General features: G+C 40.8%; 1 protein-coding gene across 6 annotated transcripts in view; it reads left to right on the plus strand.

The window, feature by feature from the left end:
• Positions 1-23,038, plus strand: part of LOC122864108 (retinoic acid receptor beta-like) — a 202,477-nt gene that overhangs the window by 146,196 nt on the left and 33,243 nt on the right. For all 6 annotated transcript variants that reach the window (XM_044171207.1, XM_044171206.1, XM_044171209.1 and 3 more), the window contains one exon: positions 12,105-12,246. In XM_044171207.1, the coding sequence (XP_044027142.1) occupies positions 12,105-12,246 (142 nt within the window). The remainder of the gene's footprint in view (positions 1-12,104; positions 12,247-23,038) is intronic.

Here is a 23,038-nt window from a genome sequence, read left to right on the forward strand (position 1 = left end):
CTCTGTCTCTGCAGCTATTCAGAGCAGGTTGGGTGAGTCACACAGCTCCTCTGTTCAGACCTCTCACTCTCACTGATCTCTTCTTTTTCTTCCTCTTGTTCTCTTCCTCTTTTTTTGCCCTCTGCTTTCTACTTTCCCCTTGTTCGCCTTTCAATCTCTACTGTATCTCCTGGTCCATCTGTGCACTTTAGGTTCTCAGATGGATAGATAAGCACTGATTGGATTTCAGGGGGGTGATGTAGAGAGGAGGAGGAACAGAAGAGAAGAGTGGGGGTCTGAGAGAGCTGTCTCTTGTTTTCTGTGTTGTAGCTGTTGACTGCTGTTCTGTTTGTGCCTTATCTGTTGAGGTTTCACATTTGCCAGAGTAACAATGCAGGTCTTTGTGCAGTCCGGGTTCCTTTTTGCCTTGCTGTTCTGTTTCTTCAGTTAATACAGCAGGTGAACCACAACATCACCCCTTTGTGTTTCCAAAATGTCAACTTTTAGCTTCGACAAAACCCACTTGGCACAGATACTCAGTCCTGTGTTCTCTGGAAAGAGTTGTGTATGGAATTTTATCTAAAAATTGTTGACTTTGGGCTGAGAAAAGCTTTATAATTATTGCATTTTATAGTTAATCCGACAGACTTTGAAAACATTTAATATTTGATAACTTGATAAAGTTTGTGAGCATGCAGTCCCTCAATTAAAGTGAAACTATTGCTCTTTTGGAAAGAAAAAAATAGCACAATCTTCCTGCTATGAATGAAAAGTTGATTCATAAGCAAAAAAAAACAAAACACACCCTTGATCAATTAAAAAAACTCAGAGGGTTTGCTGCTACACCACTTATGTTCTGTGCTGTAATGTTAGCCAACTTTCCATAGAGTCAGTTTGCTGACTCTGAGTCTGAGGCTACTTGTGCTACTGTTACACAAGTTTCAGCCTGTCACAAATTTACATTTCAATGGTTTTATCTCTAAAGTTAAACAAGAAGTAAGCACAATGTACCTCACCAGCAGACATGTTTGTTGTTTCCCTTTTTATGGTCCCATTCCACTCGCTGTCAGTCTGCTCACCTAATGATGATGTCCTAATGCAACTGACTCAAGAGAATCTTGAAAGTAAAGGGAAATTGAAATTGTTATTATCCGGCACTTGCCATTTGGCCACAGTGGCCATTTAATTTGTTTTACATTAACATCACTACGTTTTTTTTATTCTTTGAGTCCTTTTGCAAGTGCAGTGTTTTTATTTGACCTTATAATAACATCAATGAATCTCGACATTATTATAATAGTGATAAATAAAAATACTATACAATAACGGGGGGGGGGTCGCTACATAAAGGGTCGTAAATTTAATCAGCGGGGTCACGAGATTATTAACAGGGTAGAAAAGCAGAAAAACACATTTCTGCCACACAAAATGATGACCTTACTCACATCTTTGCCTTTTTTGCTGTGAATTACTGGGTTATTTTAGGTGTTTCAGGCCTTTTAAAAATTATTTAAACACAACAACGAAAGAAAATAGACTTCTTCCTGTTTCATTTCCTAAAATGGGACAGGAACATTTTAGGAAACCTGCTTTACTCATCGTCCTCCCTCTCTAACTTGTCTTTTCGCCCATACTCGTTCTGCCAGCCCAGTCCCCTTCCTGAACTCGGTCGTGTCTTTCCAGTGAACTGCAGGTGTAAGTAATAGCCTGGACTGGATAAACTGGATAAATATCACCCTCCCCCCCTTCCTACTCTCCACTCTACCTCTCCTCATTTTTCTGGAACCCCCCAGGGTCTCCAGTGTCCTCTCCACTTTCCACAGCAGTGATAAGATGTTGACACGATTAAGAGCGAAAGCTAATCCGCGCGCTCTGCCTCTCTCCCCTTGGCTGTACTGAATGCTCAGGCAACACAAAACGCCGCGGCCGAGTCCAAAGAGCCGGACAGCCAGTCGATGGCAGGAACAGAGAGAGAGAGAGAGAGGGAGGGAGGGAGGGAGGGAGGGAGGGAGAAAGAGGAGGAGGCCAGGTGGACAAGGGGTTGGATTGTAACTAAATAATTAATGGGCGGCACTTTCGTTTTTTAATCTGTAAATGAGAAGGCCTAAGATGGCGGGGCCGTCGCTCTGACACCCTATCCCTGGCCCATTAAGATAACAACATGTTGGATAATGATCTCGGTTAAGGTGCAGTTTATCAGTCCAGGGGGAAGTGGCCTCGTCTCCCAGGTGGCTGGACCCGTGTCCCCTGATGCCCCGACATTACATCTCAACATGGCCTTATCTACAGAATAGCATGGAGAGAGTTCTGGTATGAAGAACACTGTAGTAGTATAAACATAAAACGATAAACTTTCCAGAAAGCATTGATTATAGCTGTTCAGTGAAACCCTATGACATAATTTAATGTACAGTACATCAGTTTAATATGATATCATTTATATTGTCAGTTTGGGTCATAAAGATTTCTATCAGCTCCAAAAGGTGTTCAGAGATGCAAGGGTGTGACTGATGTACGTATTTATTACATTTTATAAAATTATAAATGACCATGGAGGATACTTTTGAAGATACCTCTGATTGGCTAGTAGATGTTAATATGAACCTTATATTGACACAGTTTAAAAGCCTTTTTAATTCAGTGCTCATGTTAATCTACTAGGGGTGGGTGAAATCCTCTGGGATATATATCACAATATATATGGCATATCCATATATATTGTGATATAGTACATTTTGTAGAAATTCAGTTGAGATACTTATCTCTAGATAAAATAACCAAACAGACTGTTTTTGGCTAATCCAATGGATTAAATACAAATAAAGATATTTTGATTAATGCTAGAAGATTTGCACACACTACCCTAATACAACCAAAAACATAGAATTCAAATGAAAGACTAATAATATTTTCTTTCTTTCTTTCATATATTGTTACTTATTTTCAGATTGTCATATCTGCGTGTCAGAATCACCTGACATGTGGACTGGGTTATGTGTGTGCGGAGGTTTGACAATCTTCTAACACCCTGCTTTTAGGTGCTGGTGCTAAACCTGGATGTTTGGCTTTTCAGCGAATAAATGTGGAATGTGAGACTTTCCTCCCGAGAAAAACACCAGAGTCAGTCTTTTCCGCAAATGCCCAAACACAACATATGTTTACGTTGAACTATGAGGGGAGCAACGGAGGAAGTCAGGCTCGTTTCCTGTTTCCAATCGACAAATGGCCGCGGCCGTTCCCTAACCTTAACCACGTCTTTATTGTAACCCTGACGACAAAGGTCCCGTAACATTAACCACGATTCTTCCAAATCAGTTGTTTTTCTGCCTAATCCTAACCCAACCTTAGAATGTTGTTGCATTATAAAACAAAGGTCTTTTTCAACAGTGATTTGTAACGTTTGTTGGGGGCGCAGACAAATGATGTCATCCTGCCAACAGGGGCGTCAGATCAGGAATAGCTTGTGTCTTTCTAGAGGGCATAGACGAAATACATATTTTGTTGTTTAACTTGGAGGACTTGTTGGGACAGGCATTTTTAGTTTCTAGTTTATTAGGTACACCTAGCTGAAACTAATGAAGTCTAATACAACAGTCCTGCAATACATCCTACCTTCATGAAGGTTATAATGCTCAGTGTTTGTTGAAACTCTGTTAGAGAGGTGTTGATACAACATTCTGTTCATTTAGGAGGATGTAGTTTGTGGTGCTGTCGAGCTGTACTGCATTATAAAGAGGTGTTTCTGTTAGCTTCACTGACTGTACTGTTTTTGTCACGTTAAGCATGTAGAGCCTGTGTCTGTCTCCTGACCACAACCTGGACCTAAACATGCTGATTGACTACTTCTGTCCTTACATAATAACAATTTAAGAAGCAATCTGATATTTCTTTTGTTATTAAGTTTTTGTATATATTATATGGAATTAGGGCCCATTTTACCACCACCTTATCTTCCACAATTTAATAGATATAATGCAGTTTAATTATTATAGTTTATTAAAACACTATTCGTATATGGGAAGCTCAGTTCCTCTAAATTTGATTTCACATAAGCATAAATGTGTTTTTTGATTGTTTTTATTATCCTTGGTTTCTATGGAAAATGTACTTAAGTGTCCCATGGTCTTATTTTATATTCCTACCTAAACAAGGACAGATTGAGGAATATTCAGTTCAGTCTAGGCACAAAAGCTATTCAGCAAAGATAACATTAAAGAACTGATACTAGTTAAACTGCTGTATTCTGCAGACATACTACTTACTGTAGGAGGCTAAAGCTCTGACCTCCTCTGCATCCTTGTGATCAAGTTGTCATTCATTTTCAGCGTGTCCCCACAGCTGAAACCTCTGATTCTATCATTTATTTAGCCTAGCAGCAGCCCCCTCCCCCCCGCTGCACTCTACCTAGGTAAACACCTTTGTACACTCAGCTCAAGGGTGTCCTTTGGTTGCACATTTATAAGCTTCAAATGAGTAAACCCACAGGACACACGCTGGCAAATATCAGAGCAGTCTACAGTCTCAGGTCAACACTTGTATCCTGTGGCGGCAGAGAGGAATGAAAAGAGAGGAGGAAGACAGAAGAGACGGAAGAAGGAGAAAAGAGAAAATACAGATGAACAAAAGAAAGTTAAAGAGAAAAATCAAGGCAAAAGAGCAGATGTGATAATTGTCTGCGTGTCTGTGATGATTCTGTGAGTCTCAGTGTCAGACACTGGTGTTTCGCTGGAGGCTTGTAGAGATGAAGTGCTCTGAGTCGTGGCATGTGTTCACTACTGCTGTTGAGAAACCACTGGAAATACACAAACAGCCTCTTCTACACATGCATTATACACACAATTACAGCCTACATACAGCATAGCACAGAGACTGGTTAAAATCTTAGGACACAGAGTAACAAGGGAGGGGAAATAATAGAGTACCAAAGTGACTTTTACTGATGTGGACGAAACAATGATGCAAGTATCTGCGCTGCTGCACCGGTACATTTTCATGGGAGCTGTTTAACTTTGTTAAAATCACAAAGGTGTCAATTTCTAATATCAACTGATATAGTGGATACAGATTTGTCTTAGAATATAGAGAGGAAACCCCACACCCCCACTTCACTTTTTCAGAAAGACTAATGAAAGAAATGCTGAATGAGAAATTGTACTGAGTTACAGAGCTAGTGGAACGGAGGTTAGTCCTGACGTGACGTCATTACTTTGGCTTTCTATTTATTGTTCGCTAAACACCTTCCTTTGAACAGCTATGGTCTAGTCATAGCTAAGCAATCCTAACTAGGCATGGCAGGCCTGTCAAGCTTTGGATTTCTCCACATGTTGAAGCAGTGTGTATGGAGCTGTAGTGAGTAGATAGATTTTCATTTGGCAGAAAACCAAAACAGATTCATCAAACCAAACCAAAAGCCTATGTCTTTGTTTATGTCAGTGCAGAATGTTCTATTAATAAATTAGTAACATAATAACAGACAGTGCTATACTGACACAGTGGCCTACATTCATACCATATATTATTGCTTAAATATAACCAGTCTTATTAATTATTTGAGTTTTACAACAAAAATATAACTAAAATTTCAGCCTCTACTGCCTAAGTCAGAATCAGAACATCCCACAGCAGGCAGGCTAAGCATGCTAGTCTAGATGTCCCTCTTTTGAGCAACGTTTTCCAGCTCCTCCTGGAGGAGGCATTCCCAAGCCAGATGAAATATATAATCTCTCCAGCGTGTTGTGGGTCTACCCTGGGGTCTCCTACCAGTTAGACGTGCCAGGAAAAACTCCAAAGGAAGACGCCCAGGAAGCATCCTGATCGGATGCCCATGCAGCGGGCTGGAAGGAGGGTTGGAACGTAGATTGACCGGTAAATTGAAAGCTTTGCCTTCCAGCTCAGCTCCATCCTCACCACAACTACAACTACTGTCGGCATTACTGCTGGCGCCACTCCAATCTGCCTGTCGATCACATGCTCCATTTAAACCTCACTCGTGAACAAGACCCCAAGATACTTGAACTCCTTCACTTGGGGTAGCAACTCACTCATGGGAGCAATACACCATTTTCTGGCAGAGAACAATGGCCTCAGACGTGGAAGTGCTGATTCTCACCCAGACTGCTTCACATGCAACTGCAAACTGAAGGTCACGGTCTGATGAAGCCAACAGAACCACATCATCGGCAATGAGCAGAGAATTCTGAGGCCCCCATACCGGACACTCTCCTCCCCCAGCTGCGACTTGAGATCCTCTCCATGAAAATCACAAACAGAATCAGTGACAAGGGACAACCCTGACAGAGCACCACACCCACTGAAAACGTGTCTGACTTCCTGCCGAAAATATAGATACAACTCTCACTCTGGTTATATAAGGACCAGATAGCTTGTCGCAATGGCCCCGGTACCGTATACTCACTCAGTACCCCCCACAAGACTCCCCGAGCGACACAGTCATACACTAAGTCCACAAAACACATGTACACTGGATGGGCAAACTCCCATGACCACTCTAGTAACCCTGCAAGGGTAAAGACCTGGTCCACTGTTCCACAACCAGGACAGAATGTGCATTGTTCTCCTGGATCTGAGGTTCAACAATAAGTCAGAGCTTCCTTTCAAGCACCCTGGCATAAGCTTTCCTAGAGACGATGTGCAGTGTGATACCCTGATAATTAGAGCACACTCTCCGGTCCCCCTTTTAAAAAATGGAAACCACCACCCCAGTCTGTCATGCCACAGGTACTGCCCCCGACATTGAAGAGGCGTGTCAGCCAAGACAGCCCAACAATGTCTAGAGCCTTCAGCATCTCAAGGTGAATCTCATCCACACCTGATGACTTGCCACTGAGGATCTTCTTAACTACCTCTGAGACCTCTGCCAGGGATATGGGTGAGGCTTCCCCGAGTCTTAAAACTCTGCCTCCACCACAGAGGATGTGTTGGTTGGGTTCAGGAGTTCTCCAAGTGCTCTTTCCACCACTCGACAATATGGAATCGACAGTTAAAAAATGATTTTTAATCAGAAATGTTGCTGTTATTTATGTTCCTCTAAGGGTAGGTAACTTATGGTTGATTGCTAACCGGACAGTAAGTTAACAGTTTGTTTAAGAGACATATTTTTACCATTTACTTCTGTCTTGCGACTTACTGCAAAACATGCGGCTTTTGTGAAGCAGTTTATACTATGACCGAGCAGGGTGCAAGCTATTATGAAAGCCTCCTTTATTTTAGAATCCATGACACAGGAAAGTTTAAATGAGGATCATTGCAGCTCATTGCAGGCCATGAACTGTCAACAAACCTTCCCCAAATAGTTGAAGCTCACAAAATGCAAATCTGTCTTGGGAAACAGTCTGCAGTAAGTGCACAAAACACAAACTGTAGCAGCTCTAGCTCCCAGTATAACCCCAGCACACTGTACAGCACTTATCACACACACATAGATTTCCAAGGCTAAGTGACCTGTATGCTCTCAGCTTTGAATGACATAAGTACCTGAGTAGCCTTGGGTTCTGCACCCAACCTGAACACACTTCTATGGCAGCTGATGGCGATGCAGGCCGCTTCCATTGTCATCCATCAGACCCCACAGGTAATGTCTACGAACACACTCGACTTACATCAACCAGGATAAAGGCGTCTATTAAGAAAATGAATAATACCAACTGAGGGGAGGTGACCTCGGACTGGTCACATGTCATCAAGGCTGAGACATGATTGGCTGCTTTTGGTTAGTATCTGTGCTACCGAGGGGGCGGTCCGAAGGTTGACAGATGCTCGAGGCCGAGGTGAGATGGGCTACAGAGTCAGCCGTTTCAGTCCTGTGATCTAATCTGTTACCCATCATGCATCTTGGTTCGCTAATGAAAAGGCAAGGTCCCATCCGTCACAGGCAGCTATGGTAAATGGAATTTTAACCCCCCTTATAGTGAACTAAGCTCCTCAGGCACAAATGCCTGCAAACATGTGCAAAAGGGCCTGGATGATGGACGATCATTGCAAAAGACCCCAGAGCAATGGCAAATTAATATCAAGAGGAAAAAATCTGACTCTCACTTCCTATAAATGCTCCTCTACTTTCTGTCACTTTGCTCGGCAACAAACACAGCAGAGCTCAGCTCAGCCTGTTTCTGTTTACCAACACTTTCAGAGAGGATCCACAATGTCTTCATTATCGCTCTCCTTCAAGCAGGCAGCCCAGTGCGCGTGGAGTGTCACACCCCATGGTTAAATTTGGTCTTAGATGAAGCAGGGCTCAAAAGGGTCATTTCTGGCATCACACAAGTGTAACAGCTACAGAATCAAATTTAAAAGTGTGTGCATATCATGTTGGCCTTGTGCAGATTTTTGTTGACAGGCACCACGTTGACTGAAAGGTATTCAAAAGCTGTAAATAACCTCCCTTGGTCAGACAAATATTGTAAAGGCACTAAGGTGAACTGAACTATACTTGTGACAATAAGCTAATAAAATGTTGTGTCCAATATAATCCTAACAGTGTTCAGTTTCCATATGATGAAAAAGATAAATCATTTTCATACCTAAAAAGTACCTTAATCTTGTTGTTTTCTGCTGCAAGAATACATGGTTCATAACATGTTACAGTAAGCAAGGTCCTCTTGTGGTGCGCATAAGCCAGAATATACTTAACATAATAAAATATGAAAAGAAAAATGTAAAAAAAAAAAAAGATAATAAACTACAATGAATGTTTGAATTACGGAGTAATTTGTGTAGTCTGTGTTGCAAATGTTTTTATAAACTAAAACATACATATAAATTCCCAGTTTTGTTTTTAGACATAAAAACCTGTGTCATGCAATATTATGAAGTATACTCTACACACTAAAATATACACTTTGATGTACTGTGTCATTTTGTACCATTATAAATTATGCTTGATGTGCACCAGGCTTAAACGTCTAGTGGCAATATCAGGTTTGAAAACAACAAATAGCAAGGAACATTTTTATTTCCAAGGACTGGGTACTTAGGTTTTTGTTACACCGTCACCTGCCATTTTCCAATTTTCCCAGTCATGAGAAGCTTCTCTGTATAAAAGTATCCATCAGTCAGGCCCAGATTGACCTGCTGGTGGTTCCCTGGGCAAAAATGAGCTCTGGGTCCATCTTTCCCCAAAACAAATTGCCCTAGAAAACAACCAGTGTTCCCAGATTAGTACCCTGCCACAGGTTTATTGTGTGTCGCATTTTATTTTACGGTAAACTAATCAGACGTAATAAGCTGTACTTTGTATCAAATTAGAATGAAACTAGAAATAATATTTTCTTTATTACACTGTAAACAAACACAGTTATACCCTAATTAGACAACATACACCTAAATTATGCTGTAGTTAGAAACGGCATATAATGCCATTTTAGACTCAAAATAAACTACACTTAACACTGTTATACCAAATTATACTCTAAATAGAAACCAAATAGGAGATCATAATACACAATTAGACACAATTTTACAAGATCATAGTCAAATTAAATCAAATTTAATACCATATCATATCCAAAATATGCTACAGTTAGACACTTTTCTACCCTTACTACCAAATGATGCTAAATTAGACACCACATTTAATGCTGCCAAAGCTGCCATGCTATGATAAATTAATAAGACTACAGTGCATAAATTATCCATGTTCATCTAATATTATTTAGGCTACTATTAAATAGAGATCTAGTAACAGTGACCCGTCGTTACACCAAAATTGCTTTAATGTGTAGTTAAGGTTAGATATATGATTTCACTTTAGTTCATGATGCAGTTCTGTTGTAATGTGTTGCATATTAGCCTCTAAGAAAGTCTAATAAGCTCTAACAGTGAGGAATAAAGATGGATTTCACTTAGTTCACTGTACAGTTCTGTTGCAATGCGTGTATAATAGAGTATAAGTATAGTATATTTTGGGTCTAATAAGGCATTACATGCAGATTCTAATTACAGCATAATTTAGGTGTATGGTGTCTAATTAAGGTATAACTGTGTTCGCTTACTGTCTAATAAACAACATATTATCAGGATGAGGAGAACGATGGGAGAAATGAACGAATAGGACCTTAACAGACCTGAAAAAGTAAACATAATCTTTGCTGACTGAGATCCAAGCACACACCTCCTACTATGATATTGCTCTGCTAGCTGCTATAACCCACAAGCTAACAGTCTATAGCGGTTTTATATGATGGGCGGGATTAGCTAGTCGCCCCAAATCACATTTGATTGGATAAATATCTGTACCAGCCCCAAGTTCAAGATGAGTCATCAAAAATAAATAATGTTTTGCAGGAAAGGAGGAAGAGATTTGGATATAAAAAGACTCAAATGACTTTTTTTTTGTGGCATATATTTGTCATATACGAAAAGATAACTGGACAACACAGGGACACAGGATTAGAACTTGTGAAATGTTTTTTTTTATCTCACTGGGTATTTAAAGGTGGTGTATGTGATTCTGGAGAAATCCAATACCATGATATAAAGCAAACAACGACACAGCAAGTAATGTGACTAACATTAGCTAGGTTGTGGGTTAGCTTAACTAGGTTGTGGGTTAGCTTAGCTAGGTTGTGGGTTAGCTTAGCTAGGTTGTGGGTTAGCAGACAGTCGCTACAGCTGCTGCTGCGAAGCTAACAGCCAGAGAGGACGAGACGGTTTCCCAGAGCCAGCACAGCAGCTCCAGACAGCGATACTCACAACTCTCCTGCTACTGTAGCTAACATCACAACAGCAGCATGTCTGGGCAAACTAGAAAGTAAGCTGAATGTCCGTGGGCAAGTCATTTAACGTTACCTGACGCACACATCGTGGCTGGAATAGTGCTGTGTGGCCCGGTCCGAGCCGCTTTGTTTGTTTCCCATTAGCAGAGCCAGGGCTGAGTACGAACAGCACACACACTGAACAGACAGCTAGCGGACCGTGAGGAGATATTTGCTAAATTTGACAAAAAGACGTGTACTGGATTAGAATCACATACCCCACCTTTAAAGCCCTTACATTTCAGTTTATATTGGGCCTTAGTGGTGTATGTTTCTACCCTCTTCAGGACTGAATCGCTGTCCAAATCACAGATTTTTTTCACTGTTTCAAATAATGAATAATGAAGTCAAACTGAAATGGCAAATCAGTTTCATTATCAGGCACATTTTCAATTAATCACTAGATTAATTAGAAATTGCTTACTTAATTTACTTAATGACTTAATACCTGTGTAAACGTGTGTCCTGTGGGGGCCCAGTGGGTCTGTGGGCCAGCCTTGCACTCATGTTAAAAAATTGAGCCTTTTGGCATGCATGTAGGCTTCATAAGTATACATCATAACCGTAACTGAACATTTATGAAATTCAAGGACATTCAGTCAAGTTTTTTTTTATGTGATTATCACGGCTACATTATTTTAGTTTTCTTGTCATTTGTGGTGATCTAGGAGTTAAAACGTAATGTCCTGAACTTGATGTGAATCCCTGAGCTCAGTGCCTCAAACTGTAATGATCCCTTCTCTCAACACAGAGCTCTTCCACTGTCACAAGTGTTGATGGAGCTACATGTTTTTGTACTTATTTACTTATATCTCTTTTAACGCTAAACCATTGACTGAGCCCAATTAAGATCCATGCTGAGCCACTGAATTACAATGAAAGCATTCTTTTGAAAGAAGTGGCTTTGGTCTTCCACAGAAGCTCAATGTCACCTTGTCAAGTTCAGACGTGGCGCTCCCCGCCCACAGCTGAACCAGAGTCCTCAGCTATTCTTCCGTACTGCACCAGCAGCCTCACTGTCTGATACCCGGAGGTGCTTCGCTCTCTGTTCCCACTTGTACTCTTTTTCTGAGCTGAAATCCAGCATTTGAAGCTCCACAGAGCTCCCAGCAGGGACACACCGGCTCTCTTTTCTCTCAGCCTTAATGGTAATGAAAAGACAAAACATCTAGCACATTGTTATACAGACTGTCGTGACATTATGATATCCAGTGGCAGGAGAATTTCAATGGAGCTGTGTGGATGGTTTTAGAAAATAGGCGGCTGCAGAAGATTAGAAGCAAAATTGGGTTAACGTGGTGAAAGTCTTTTCATAAACCACCCCCCTCTCTGTCTGTGTGTCTGTCTCATCAGGGTTTTTTCCGCCGAAGCATCCAGAAGAACATGGTGTACACGTGTCACCGGGACAAGAACTGCATTATCAACAAGGTGACGAGGAACCGCTGTCAGTACTGCCGCCTGCAGAAGTGTTTCGGAGTAGGAATGTCCAAAGAGTGTGAGTTTCAGACCCAACCGTCACAGCGTGCTGAAGTTACTTAGATATTGTCTTTGAATTGGGTTTGAAAGAAGGGGTTTACTATCCACTGCTCTCTTCTGTTTGAGAGGCTTTCCCAACCAAACAAGAATAAAATCCAGGGGAATTAATGTTTTGTTTTTAATGAAAATGACTAAATTTAATTTAGAATACCAGTGCAAAATATCAGTAGGGTTGGGTGTCAGTTGTAAATCTTTGACATCGGTGCCAATACGATACCGATACGGGTTTTGGTACAGATAACAAACCAATCCTTTTTTTCACTGTGATCATCTTAAATAGCATATGATCTGCTGATCTAGTTCAATCGAGTGAGAAAAAAAGTTTGAGAAGACTTGGAATAGATCAGTCAGAAAACACACCCTTTAAATGACACTGAATTCTGTTCAACTTGACTTCATTCAACTGGCAGAAAATCCAGTAATAATCTTGACTCAAAACTGATGAGATGAATGATGAGATGTCATGGAGAACTCACTCCACACACACAAGTTTGATGCACCACCTTATACACACCTCTACATTAACATACACATGTCCAAAAACACAAATTAGACTAGTTTATTAAAACCATTTCATCATGCTGTTTTCAATATAATGGGGCCATATGGCACTCGGCTTGTGGTGCTCAAAGCGCCAAAAAAATACATTTGAAAAACTCAACAGCAATCTCCAGAAATCATGACCCAGTTACTCAAGATAATCCACAGATTTGTTGTGAGCACTTTCATGTAGGAACTATTTTCTTTCTACTGATACATGAAACTGCTCACAACAAGGTCTGTGGCCATGGCCGAGTGCCAAATAGTCCCATTATATTTAAAAACTGCAGACAGCTCCATGGCCGATATCTCCAAAACTCTGCAACTCACACCAAAATAATCTAGATGCATAAACGGCACTACAGGCAAGAGGAAAAATATGTTCTTTTGATTTTGGGGTGAACTGTCTCTTTAAAGGAGCAATCCACTTTAAACTGAGATGCTTTTTTCACAGAAGACATTTTCACATGTCACAGTAGGAAAAGCACAGGTGTAAATCATAAAATGAATAATGGCTGAATTCCATTTAGCTGCTTCATTTTCAGGGTGATGGTATTGTTCATGCTGGCTCACTGTCACGGCTTACTGGACCTCTTGAACAGAACGGAGCCACAGTTAATGTCATTAGTAACACCACGTCAGAAAGACCTTTTCTCACCCAGATTTTAAGACTCCACAAATTCAGACATTAGATTTCCTGCTGCATGAAGACAGTATCCAGCATTGTTTACAGTACACACTGAAAAAAACTGTTTTCTGTAATAGACTGTAAGGAGAGAATGTGATATTAAATGCAAATGAGCTTCACATGCAAATGACTATGAAGCGTGAGTGTTTCAAAGCAATGAAAAAAAAAATACTGCAGCAGCCTTACAGTAAGTGGTATTTTTTAAATTGGATTTTGACCTACATTTTTATTTCAAACTTTTTATCAGATTCTCACTCGTTTTTTAACTAATAAATAAATACCAACAGATTCCTGGATTTTTTTTTTCTTAAAAAACTGAAAATAACGAGACCTGCCCATATAATAACAATCGATTAATTACAATTTTCCCACCTTAATTCTCTCTTAACAACACCTGTGTTTATACCACTCACTGAGTGTTTCTCACTGTGAGCTGTTATACCACTGGTCTGCAATCTCCCAATAAATATACAGGAGTTTGCATATTTTATGGTAGAATATAGAGACAAGGAAACCACATGGCGTAAGGCATAGTACACTGTAGCGTAAAAGGCGTGAAACGTTATCCATTAATATGAGTGGACAGCATTGTATCAGTCAGATAAGATATCCGGTCAACAGCTACGATGGATTATCACTGTAATGGCTTTATTGTTATCATTATGATGTGGGGATGATCAGTCAACCGAGTTACAGCTGTTGCAGTGGTGATCGTTACAGTAGCATAGTTGATCTGACTCATACTTTATTCAATCTTATGTATGTTCCCTATACTGGACTGTATTTCAGCCAGAGAGGGGGAGTTACATCATTCACAAAGTTTTGTCGAACCCAGTGGGATCTGAGAAGTCATGTGATGAACAGATAACAAAAAAGGTAAAATCATAAAATATGTTCCTTTGGCCTATGATACCCATGTTTTCAGACAGTCTGTATTTAGGAAACCCAGTGACTTGCTGTCAATGCCCTCATATTCCCCCCTGCGCCATTGTCATCCATAGGAACAGTTTGCATTTCACAGGTTATTGGCATCCTTTGATTGCATCAGCATTTATAGCTCAGGTCCACTTCATGCTCCATTAGTCTCAGGGGAGGACCATTCCTTTCTCTTATGCTGTTTCACACCTCAGCAGAGGAGTCATGGAAAAGATGATGTCTTGATATCCTCAGGCTAAACCCCCACACAGGCCCACTGATGAGAAAGGGGACTATTCCCATTCCTATATTCATGGCTGGAGGTGCCTGGGTGGTGTCCTCAGCCTCCTGTTCTGAACATCGACTCCAGAGGGTCCATGCAGACTGGATGTTGCTTTCACTGTGGGGTCTACAGGGTTTGCAATCGTGTCACCAATCCATTAGCAACTATGGTAGACAGCATCAGGGAGATCCATTGAAGAGTTTGTTAAGCTAAGTGTATAAATGCAGAGCAACAGCATTTATCGTTTTGTTGTTGTTGTAATCATCTTTTTCATCATGATTAACATCCACTGCAAATTTCATAGATATCCAGCCACTACTTTTAGAAACAACTTGTAAGTGTTGGTCAAGTGGAAATTTCCAATCCTAATCTAGACGTGGCACCAGAGATAACATCGGGGTGTCACCAAAATCATTAGGAATCCTCCGTAGGCCATGAATATACAAGTTGTCATGGCAGTCTGGTCAGTAGTTACAATGATATCGGGACCAAAATGTTGGACAGACTGACAGACATTCCCATCCTTATTCAGATTGCATGCAAAGGGATTTTTTGTTATTCAAGCACATTTAGGTTTTTGTAGTTCCTGTTTCATTAGCCACATTGAACCGACTGTACAGACGTTAGCTGTAGCTGTTAGCTAGCAATGCAGGCAACATCTTTGTGCTAGCTTAAACCAACAACATACCAGGAATTTCTTCATGTAATGCATTTCCTCATTTGTGTACACTCATGAACTGTAAGCATACAGCTTGGGGATAAGTCCATAGTATTTGCTTAAGTTGAAGAAGATACAGATAACAAAAAAATAAAATATGTTCCTTTGGCCTATGATATTATAACTTCTCATCTACTCAGGTTTTTTTCAATGACTTTGTATGCAGTTGCACCGGCACTGAAATTCATTTGGCGCACAGTTTAAACACACCTTTGGGAACCACTGCTATCAGGGATAAAAATACAGCCCTTGTTAAAGCTGCACTAATATGTTTATATCAACAATGGAGCTAGTCTGAGGCCTGAGTCAGAAGTGAACATCTGCTTTTGGATACTAGACTTGTGCTGTCATGTGCCTCTGGAGATAACTGTTACTTAGAGTGGAACACAAAGGGAGCATTGATTTGTGTGTGTGTGTGTGTGCGCGCGTGTGTGTGTGTGTGTGTGTGTGTGTGTGTGTGTGTGTGTGTGTGTGTGTATCTTGGCACCAGAAGATAAGTTGTCTTTGCATTTTTCCACTGGTAAGCGATCATGAGTCTCATAACGTCATGAGTTCTGATGTGATCCATTATTAATCTGGTGAATCCGCAGACATGCACTGTGCGTCTGTTATTAGTTGAGTGTGTGTGTGTGTGTGTGTGTGTGTGTGTGTGTGTGTGTGTGTGTGTGTGTGCTTTGTTCAGTTCCATGGGCCTCACATATTAAAGTGAAGTCATGTTATGATACGGAGAAAAGAGTTTGACAGAAATGAAAATTATTGTTATAGTGAAGCTTCCAGTAGCCAAATATTTAATATCTACAGTTTGATTATTTTGATGGGCAGGAAATAAGCGTGCTCAGGCTTTTATTGATAAGAACAGTCCGACACTTTGGAGCTGTATTTGCATCCTTGGCTTAGTGTGAGAAAACTATTTCCCTGTGTGTCTGCAAACCCTGAAGAAACTGAACACAGTGGAGAGTAGTGTAGACCTTTGTGTGTTTCAGCAACAAGGGAGTGCTCTGACTCCATTGTTTTGTCTTTTAACTTTTGTCTTTGGGAATGCGTTGCCTTGTGTTGACTGACATCTGCTACTTGTACACCTTTACCTGGCCAGTTTTATCTGACGTTATCTAACGTACAGACAGAGTAAAGGGCCTGACAGAGCCGGAAGAAAATCCAAGGCTGTTTCTACAGCAGTCTGATAAACATCCACCGCTCTTTACAGAGAGGCGCTAATTGGATCACTTTTCCTGCACCGCTCCAGGAGCGGGTCATGTTACTGGTATAATGGTCATGATGACTGGTCAGAATGTGTTGGTATTTGTGTTTCTAACAATATGATATCATAGCAGAAGTTGCCTGATTGTAGGTGTTCAAAACGTGTACGGATACAATATTTCTTCATCCGAAAGTCACAGGGGAGACTCATCTGGTCAGTTACACACAGTCCAGTTTTCCATGACATGTGCGTATTGTTGTGTAAAAAAGCTAATCATTCCAAATTCTATTATCAATGAAATGTTGGATTGGATGTGGTGTGTGTTCCCAACTTTGACCGAGACTTTTGACTTGTGTTTACTGTAGCCAGCAAAAGCAGCCGGAAGCTAAGAGACAAAACAGGAAATGAAAGTATCGATCTTCTCATCTGAGTCTGGGTTTGACGGCAAATAAGCATATTAGCCAAAAACTGTTGTTCTGCTCTTTTCTTTTCTTTTTGTCTTATCAGTGTGGAAAAGCCAGCAGTGAGACCATCATGAGAAAATCTTATTTCATCACTTGTAAGTTGCATATGTGCCATTCTGATCCGCTTCCTGCTCCAAGGTCATATTTTCACAATGCAGGGTTTCCATCTGACAGCCCCCTCTCCCCTCCACCCCCTTGTCCCATCAGGACCATTAGCTTAAACTCCACACTCTGGTGGCAGCGAAGAATTATCATCGTTCCTCAACACCCACCTGGTTAGTGTTAGGGAGCTGCCATGTTAAGTGCTGTGGCGAGCAGCCCGGGGTGCACCAGATAGATAGTGTTTATGTACCGCTGCATCTGTTTGCGCAAAGACTCACCGCGCAGAGCTTGGCAGCACGCAGATGGCTGGCTGGCGGCTCCTGAAGACGGCTGTCGTCCACGCCTGCTGCCGCCGAGCCGCACAACGTCCTGATAAAGCAGCAGAGCAGAGACAAACATCACCGTGCTGCACCAGGGGGCTGGAAAAAAAGAAATAAAGAGGAGGACAAAAGACAGAGGGTGGGACATTGCTCATTGACTAAAGGAGGGGGCAGTGAGTGTCTTGGAAAGGCGAGGGATGGGAGTGTAACAGCGGGCATCACTGTAAAGAGTGAATTTAACAGTGTGTCTGAACGCCACTCAATGACCCTTCATCCCTTGGTCTAACACTCTGGAGAGCACTTCAGAAACACTCGGTGATTCACAGCGCTCCCTCAAAGCCTGACAAAGTGACTGGGTGGAGGTGTCCTAGTGAATGCCTAAAACACACATTTTGCAGCTTTTCGTTTTGGATTGAAATCAGATGGTCTGTGCAGAGGGTGCTCATATGTTTTCATGTCAAAGACATCATTTCAATAGTTAGTCCCGCTGATCTATATTGTTTCCACCGGTGAAGCCGGAAAGATGATACGTTTTTCTATTAATAATGTGTCTGTATTGGGATTGGACTGATATTTGGAGACCATTTAACCTTTTATACCAAGCATCATCAGCATCCACATCAGATACTGTAATGACATTTTGGTTATAATGTGTGATTATAAGCTATAATTATAAAGCAACTTGAATGTGCTATGGGAAAATCTGACATCCAGGACTTAACGTCAGGACGTCAAAACAAAAGAAGAAGAAACATAGACAGGTATGGATTGTGAAATTATCAAGGTTAGAGAAATTGTAAAATATTTTGGAATTCAAAGTAGCAATTAGTAAGTTAGCCAATAATCAATATTTTAATATTAACAACGGTCCAAATAATGTATAATGTGAAAGGGGTCGCTCACAATGATGAACCCACAGATGATTATCAACAGCTCAAAGTTCTCATAAACCTTGTTTACAGCAGCAGCAGCAGCCAGCTGTTTTCATTTAAAATGCTCTGATAAACCCACTGTACACTACCTGATCAGCACCACACAGCAGACAGCCCATAGCTGACATAGAAGCACACCAAATAATGGATTTAGATTCATCAGGTCGACATAAAATAATTCCAAATGAATGCTAGTTCTGCCTCCAAGTGGCAAAAAAAAAAAGATTAATGCTGTTTTAAATCCCTTCGTGTTTCGTTATGCTTTAATGATACCGCTTTTCAGCTTGATGTGTAAATAAGCAACTGTTTCAAACATCAAACATGTTTGGCATATCAATTTTATAAGGCCATAACATTTCCACCTGGGATTAATATGTGATCTGAATCTGGACACATCATCTGGATAATGACATCTGATCCGCGGGCCTTTGCGTTTCCACCTGGTTATAATAAGTGTTCTCGAGTACTCCATTCTGCCTGCGTTGTGATTGGATCTCAATATGGAAATTAGGTAGGTGGGGGAAAGAAGACTTGCTAGCTACTGCTACTACCTATAGCATTGAGCAGCTTGAGCTGCCAGGAAGAGATAGAGTCAGGAGACCTTTCACCTTGTTGGGCAGATTTGTTTCTCAGGAATGTGTTCACACTGTACAGCTTGCATTTACACCTGGCTGAGACCTGAGCCTGACCACCTCCAAATGTGGTCAATGCTTTCTTCGTGCATTAATACCTGGCATTAACATTCATTTTTCCAGATAACCAGATAACGTGTCCAGATACAGATTTCATTTTAATGCCATAATGGCGTAAACATGTTCAGCTTGTTGTGGAGTTGTGCCTCCAATTGGCCAGCATAACGGATTAATGCAGCTTTAAGTCATGTATCAAACAAAAATGCTGGTTCCATCCTTTTTCTGTTTTCTTTTTAGACCGTTGGTTAGACAAAGCAAGCTATCTGAGGATGCCTTCTGTTAGGAAATTGTGATGGGCACTTTTTTTTTTTTTTTTATACTGTTTTTGTTGGAAATGATAATAGATACAAAAATGATCTAGAGATTAATCAGTAGTATTTGCAACCCCTAATTCCAAGAGGAGTATTTTAGCCATGCACAAGGCAGGGAAGTAAAGCCAGACGGTTCAGACAGACAACAGCGCTGCATAACAAAACGCAGCCTGCTCATTCATTTCAATAAGACAGTTCTGTTGACACCGCGGGGGGGCCAACACTGAGAGCTCTGGAGAAACACGCAGGGTTATTAACCTCTGCAGTGTTTTGGCATCTGATAAGCCTTCAAACTCATGGATCTAATACTCCAACTGGACTTCCTGGATCATATTTCATCCTCTCACTGGTACCTGAAACAATCAATGCAGCCCTTTGCCCCTTTTTTTAATGCAGGGCCCAAGAAGGAATATCATTTTATGTAGAAAACAGAGTTCAAGGAGCCAAACAGACACTTATAGACCAGTAAAGATAAAAGTGCAGATATTTTTCATGTGGAAGTCAGGAGTAGTGATCACAGCACTACATTATGATGAGAGTCCCTGTGCTGCATGGGTTCCCTCTGCCCCTTTTGTGGGTATTAAAAAGCCATATATTTTCATGGCCTCCTTTCCGATTAATCATCTGGATGTATCTGCTCACGCTCACAGTAATTTGCTTCGAGTGCAGTGGTAATTGATTGCCCAGGGTGTGTGGGGGGGGTGCACTTGCCACATCGCTGTCTTCCTAAATCACATCTCGTGGCTCGCCAGCCTGTGTGCGGACCACAACCCCCTCACCAGACGCAGTTTGTCACCACACTATGACAAATCACACACACACACACACACGTGAACAGACTGTGTACCATCCCCCTTTCTATACCATTATTCTGTACCATCCCCCTTCCACGGGGCAATGTGTTTGTGAGTGTTTTGTCTGGGTTGTGTGTACAGAGAGAGGCTCGTGGACTGCCTGGTTTTGCCCTCACCCCACCACCATGACTGTCTGCCCTCTGTTGTTGAGGTTACCAACCCACTGACAGTAGCATTTGTACAGAATAAGCCAGCGCTTTATGAGATCAGGTGTTGCTCTTTTAGATGACACTTTACGGCTGGTGTTCTTTTCTAAACATTGTCATCAACATAAAAAGATGCCTTTTTTTTTTGCTGTGTCATTTTGACCATGGCAGTCAGAAAATCCTCCATCACGCACCTGGGATAGATAGTGAGGTTGGATGAGTAAGGGTTGGGTTATGCTCAAAAAGAACTAGTTGGTACGACATATTGTCTGACCTCGTCGGAAGCCAAAAGTGTTTGTAGTTGTTCCAAACGGACACACTCGAAGGCGGAATGAAAACCCGGCCATCATAGAGAGGGGGGAAATGCAATATCATTTAAATATGGGAATAACAGCTCTCGTTGTCAGTCTCCTGGAAGACAATCATAGTGTTACACACGATTGTCCACATGAAAAGTGACAGAAATTGTTGTGTAAAGAGAGCTTGAGAAGAGATTCAAACCCTTCTCACCTTCTCAACTCCACACACCTGGCCAACCACAGCGTGAAGTGGGCGTGAATCAGGGTTTCAGAAGCTTTTTGACTGTACGACAAGCAGTTCAGATAAAGTATACTGGCAGCTTAAGTGTGAGTATGGAGGCAAGATGGACAATATATAGGGAGATTCTTCAGTAGAGTCAAAGCTCAGATGCATACTATAAACTGCACGAGACAACAACATATGTCACACACACTGTGTCTATTTGGCATTACTTTCAGATAAACTTGGTGTCACATAAAGGAGTGCTGCATCATTTGACACATCAATTGATGCCTGTAGCACATACACAATGTGTCATACAGACAGAAGAAGTAAGGACATGTGCCAATCAAACGCATAGATGTAGGTCAACCTATGTGGCTGATGTACATGAAGAAAAACAATCGGTGTGACAAGTATGAACAGTCATAAAATAATAATAATAATCAGATATTAAGAGCCATTTGCTCCATCCTGTCATTAAAGGTCATGACCATTAAGATGTTTGACTACACAATATTGAAATTGTTTATTCTGAGCATGTTGTATATCCATTTTAAATTAGCAATTGTGAATAATTGCCAACAATCATAATAATGACCCAATTTGTGCCATACTAAAGTATGGTGTGAATGAATTTTTGACAACTGATATTTTTATTGTATGGCCTCTACATAGCCTCGGTATACAGTAACAGCCATGATCACCCTTACCAAATGTATCACATGTAAAACGCCTCAGAAATATAAGAAATCACATGTGAAAACAACAATTTCATATATAATTTCACACGGTATTAATTCATATACACATTTCACATGTGATTTTATAGGCATATGTGGTTGTTAGACACCATTTCACATGTGACTAATTCAGTCACAGGATATAGGCACGTGATTATTCCCATATTTCACACGTGAAATGTAAAAATTTACATGTGAAAACAACAATTTCACAATGTAATATGACATCTGACAAATTTAACATACAGGGATGTGGTTTACATGAAATGTGTATGTGAAACAGCATTTCATGAGTGAGTTTGTACAGTAAACATATGTGTTTATAGGACATTTCACATTTGAAATATCATATCAAGTTTAGAAACATAATTTCCACATGTGCTCTTTTTATGAGGACAGTATTTTGTGCAGATATTGCTTCATTATCATCTCATTTGACCACTTTAGTCCTCAATTAAAACATTTATTCTAAGTGTTTTCTTGTTTTTGTTTTTTCTTTCTCCTTCTCATTTCTTGTTTTGAATCCTATATCTGATTTTATAATAGGCCAATATTGGAACCATACTTGTTTTATTTGTGCACACTGGAGAGATGCGTGGCAGGTCTCTATTGCTCCAGTCTGAATCACTGCTTCGCTGTCTGCTTTATCTGCTGCTGTTGTGTTCAGCGATAGCAGCGTTTCTCTGTGGAGCAGCAGATCAAACGAGGCCCAAGGCTCTCTATCCTCAGTCAGTCAAACCCCCACACTGATGAGGATCAATTCACTGGTTTCATGTTACATCTTTGAAGATTATCATTGCCAGGTATGCCAGGAGGAAATACCATTAAATGTATTGTCAAAGTTTGCTTTACTAACTGTATAATCACAGTTGATGTAGTGGAAAGTCTACATATACATAGTCCCCTATAATAGACACAGATGTAGGTCAAAATGTATGGAGTGATTAATGTCAGCACGTCACTGCTGCCTCTCAGCAGTGACAGTAATCAGCACGAGGCCAACCAAAACATTCAGTCTAATTCTCTGAAACAGAAAATGATATTGACTCTTCTTTCATTTTGATGCACTGAGATGGTCCGATGATGTGGAGACAGAACATGAGATGGGAGATGTGGGTGTAATATGTCCTATATGTCCAAATGAAACAGATACGGTCCCTGTTTGTGACTGATTTGGCTCTGAGACTGTGTGCATTTGAAAGTACTGACGTATTTAGATAAGATCCCAGCTGTATGAATGACTTTTTGTGTATCTTAAATAATTTGAGTTGATGCAGTTAATGTGCATCATTTCAATCAGGAGAGACCAGTTTAAGGATGTAAAGC

Source organism: Siniperca chuatsi, linkage group LG17 (genome assembly GCF_020085105.1).
Source record: "Siniperca chuatsi isolate FFG_IHB_CAS linkage group LG17, ASM2008510v1, whole genome shotgun sequence".
Lineage (NCBI taxonomy): Eukaryota > Metazoa > Chordata > Actinopteri > Centrarchiformes > Sinipercidae > Siniperca > Siniperca chuatsi.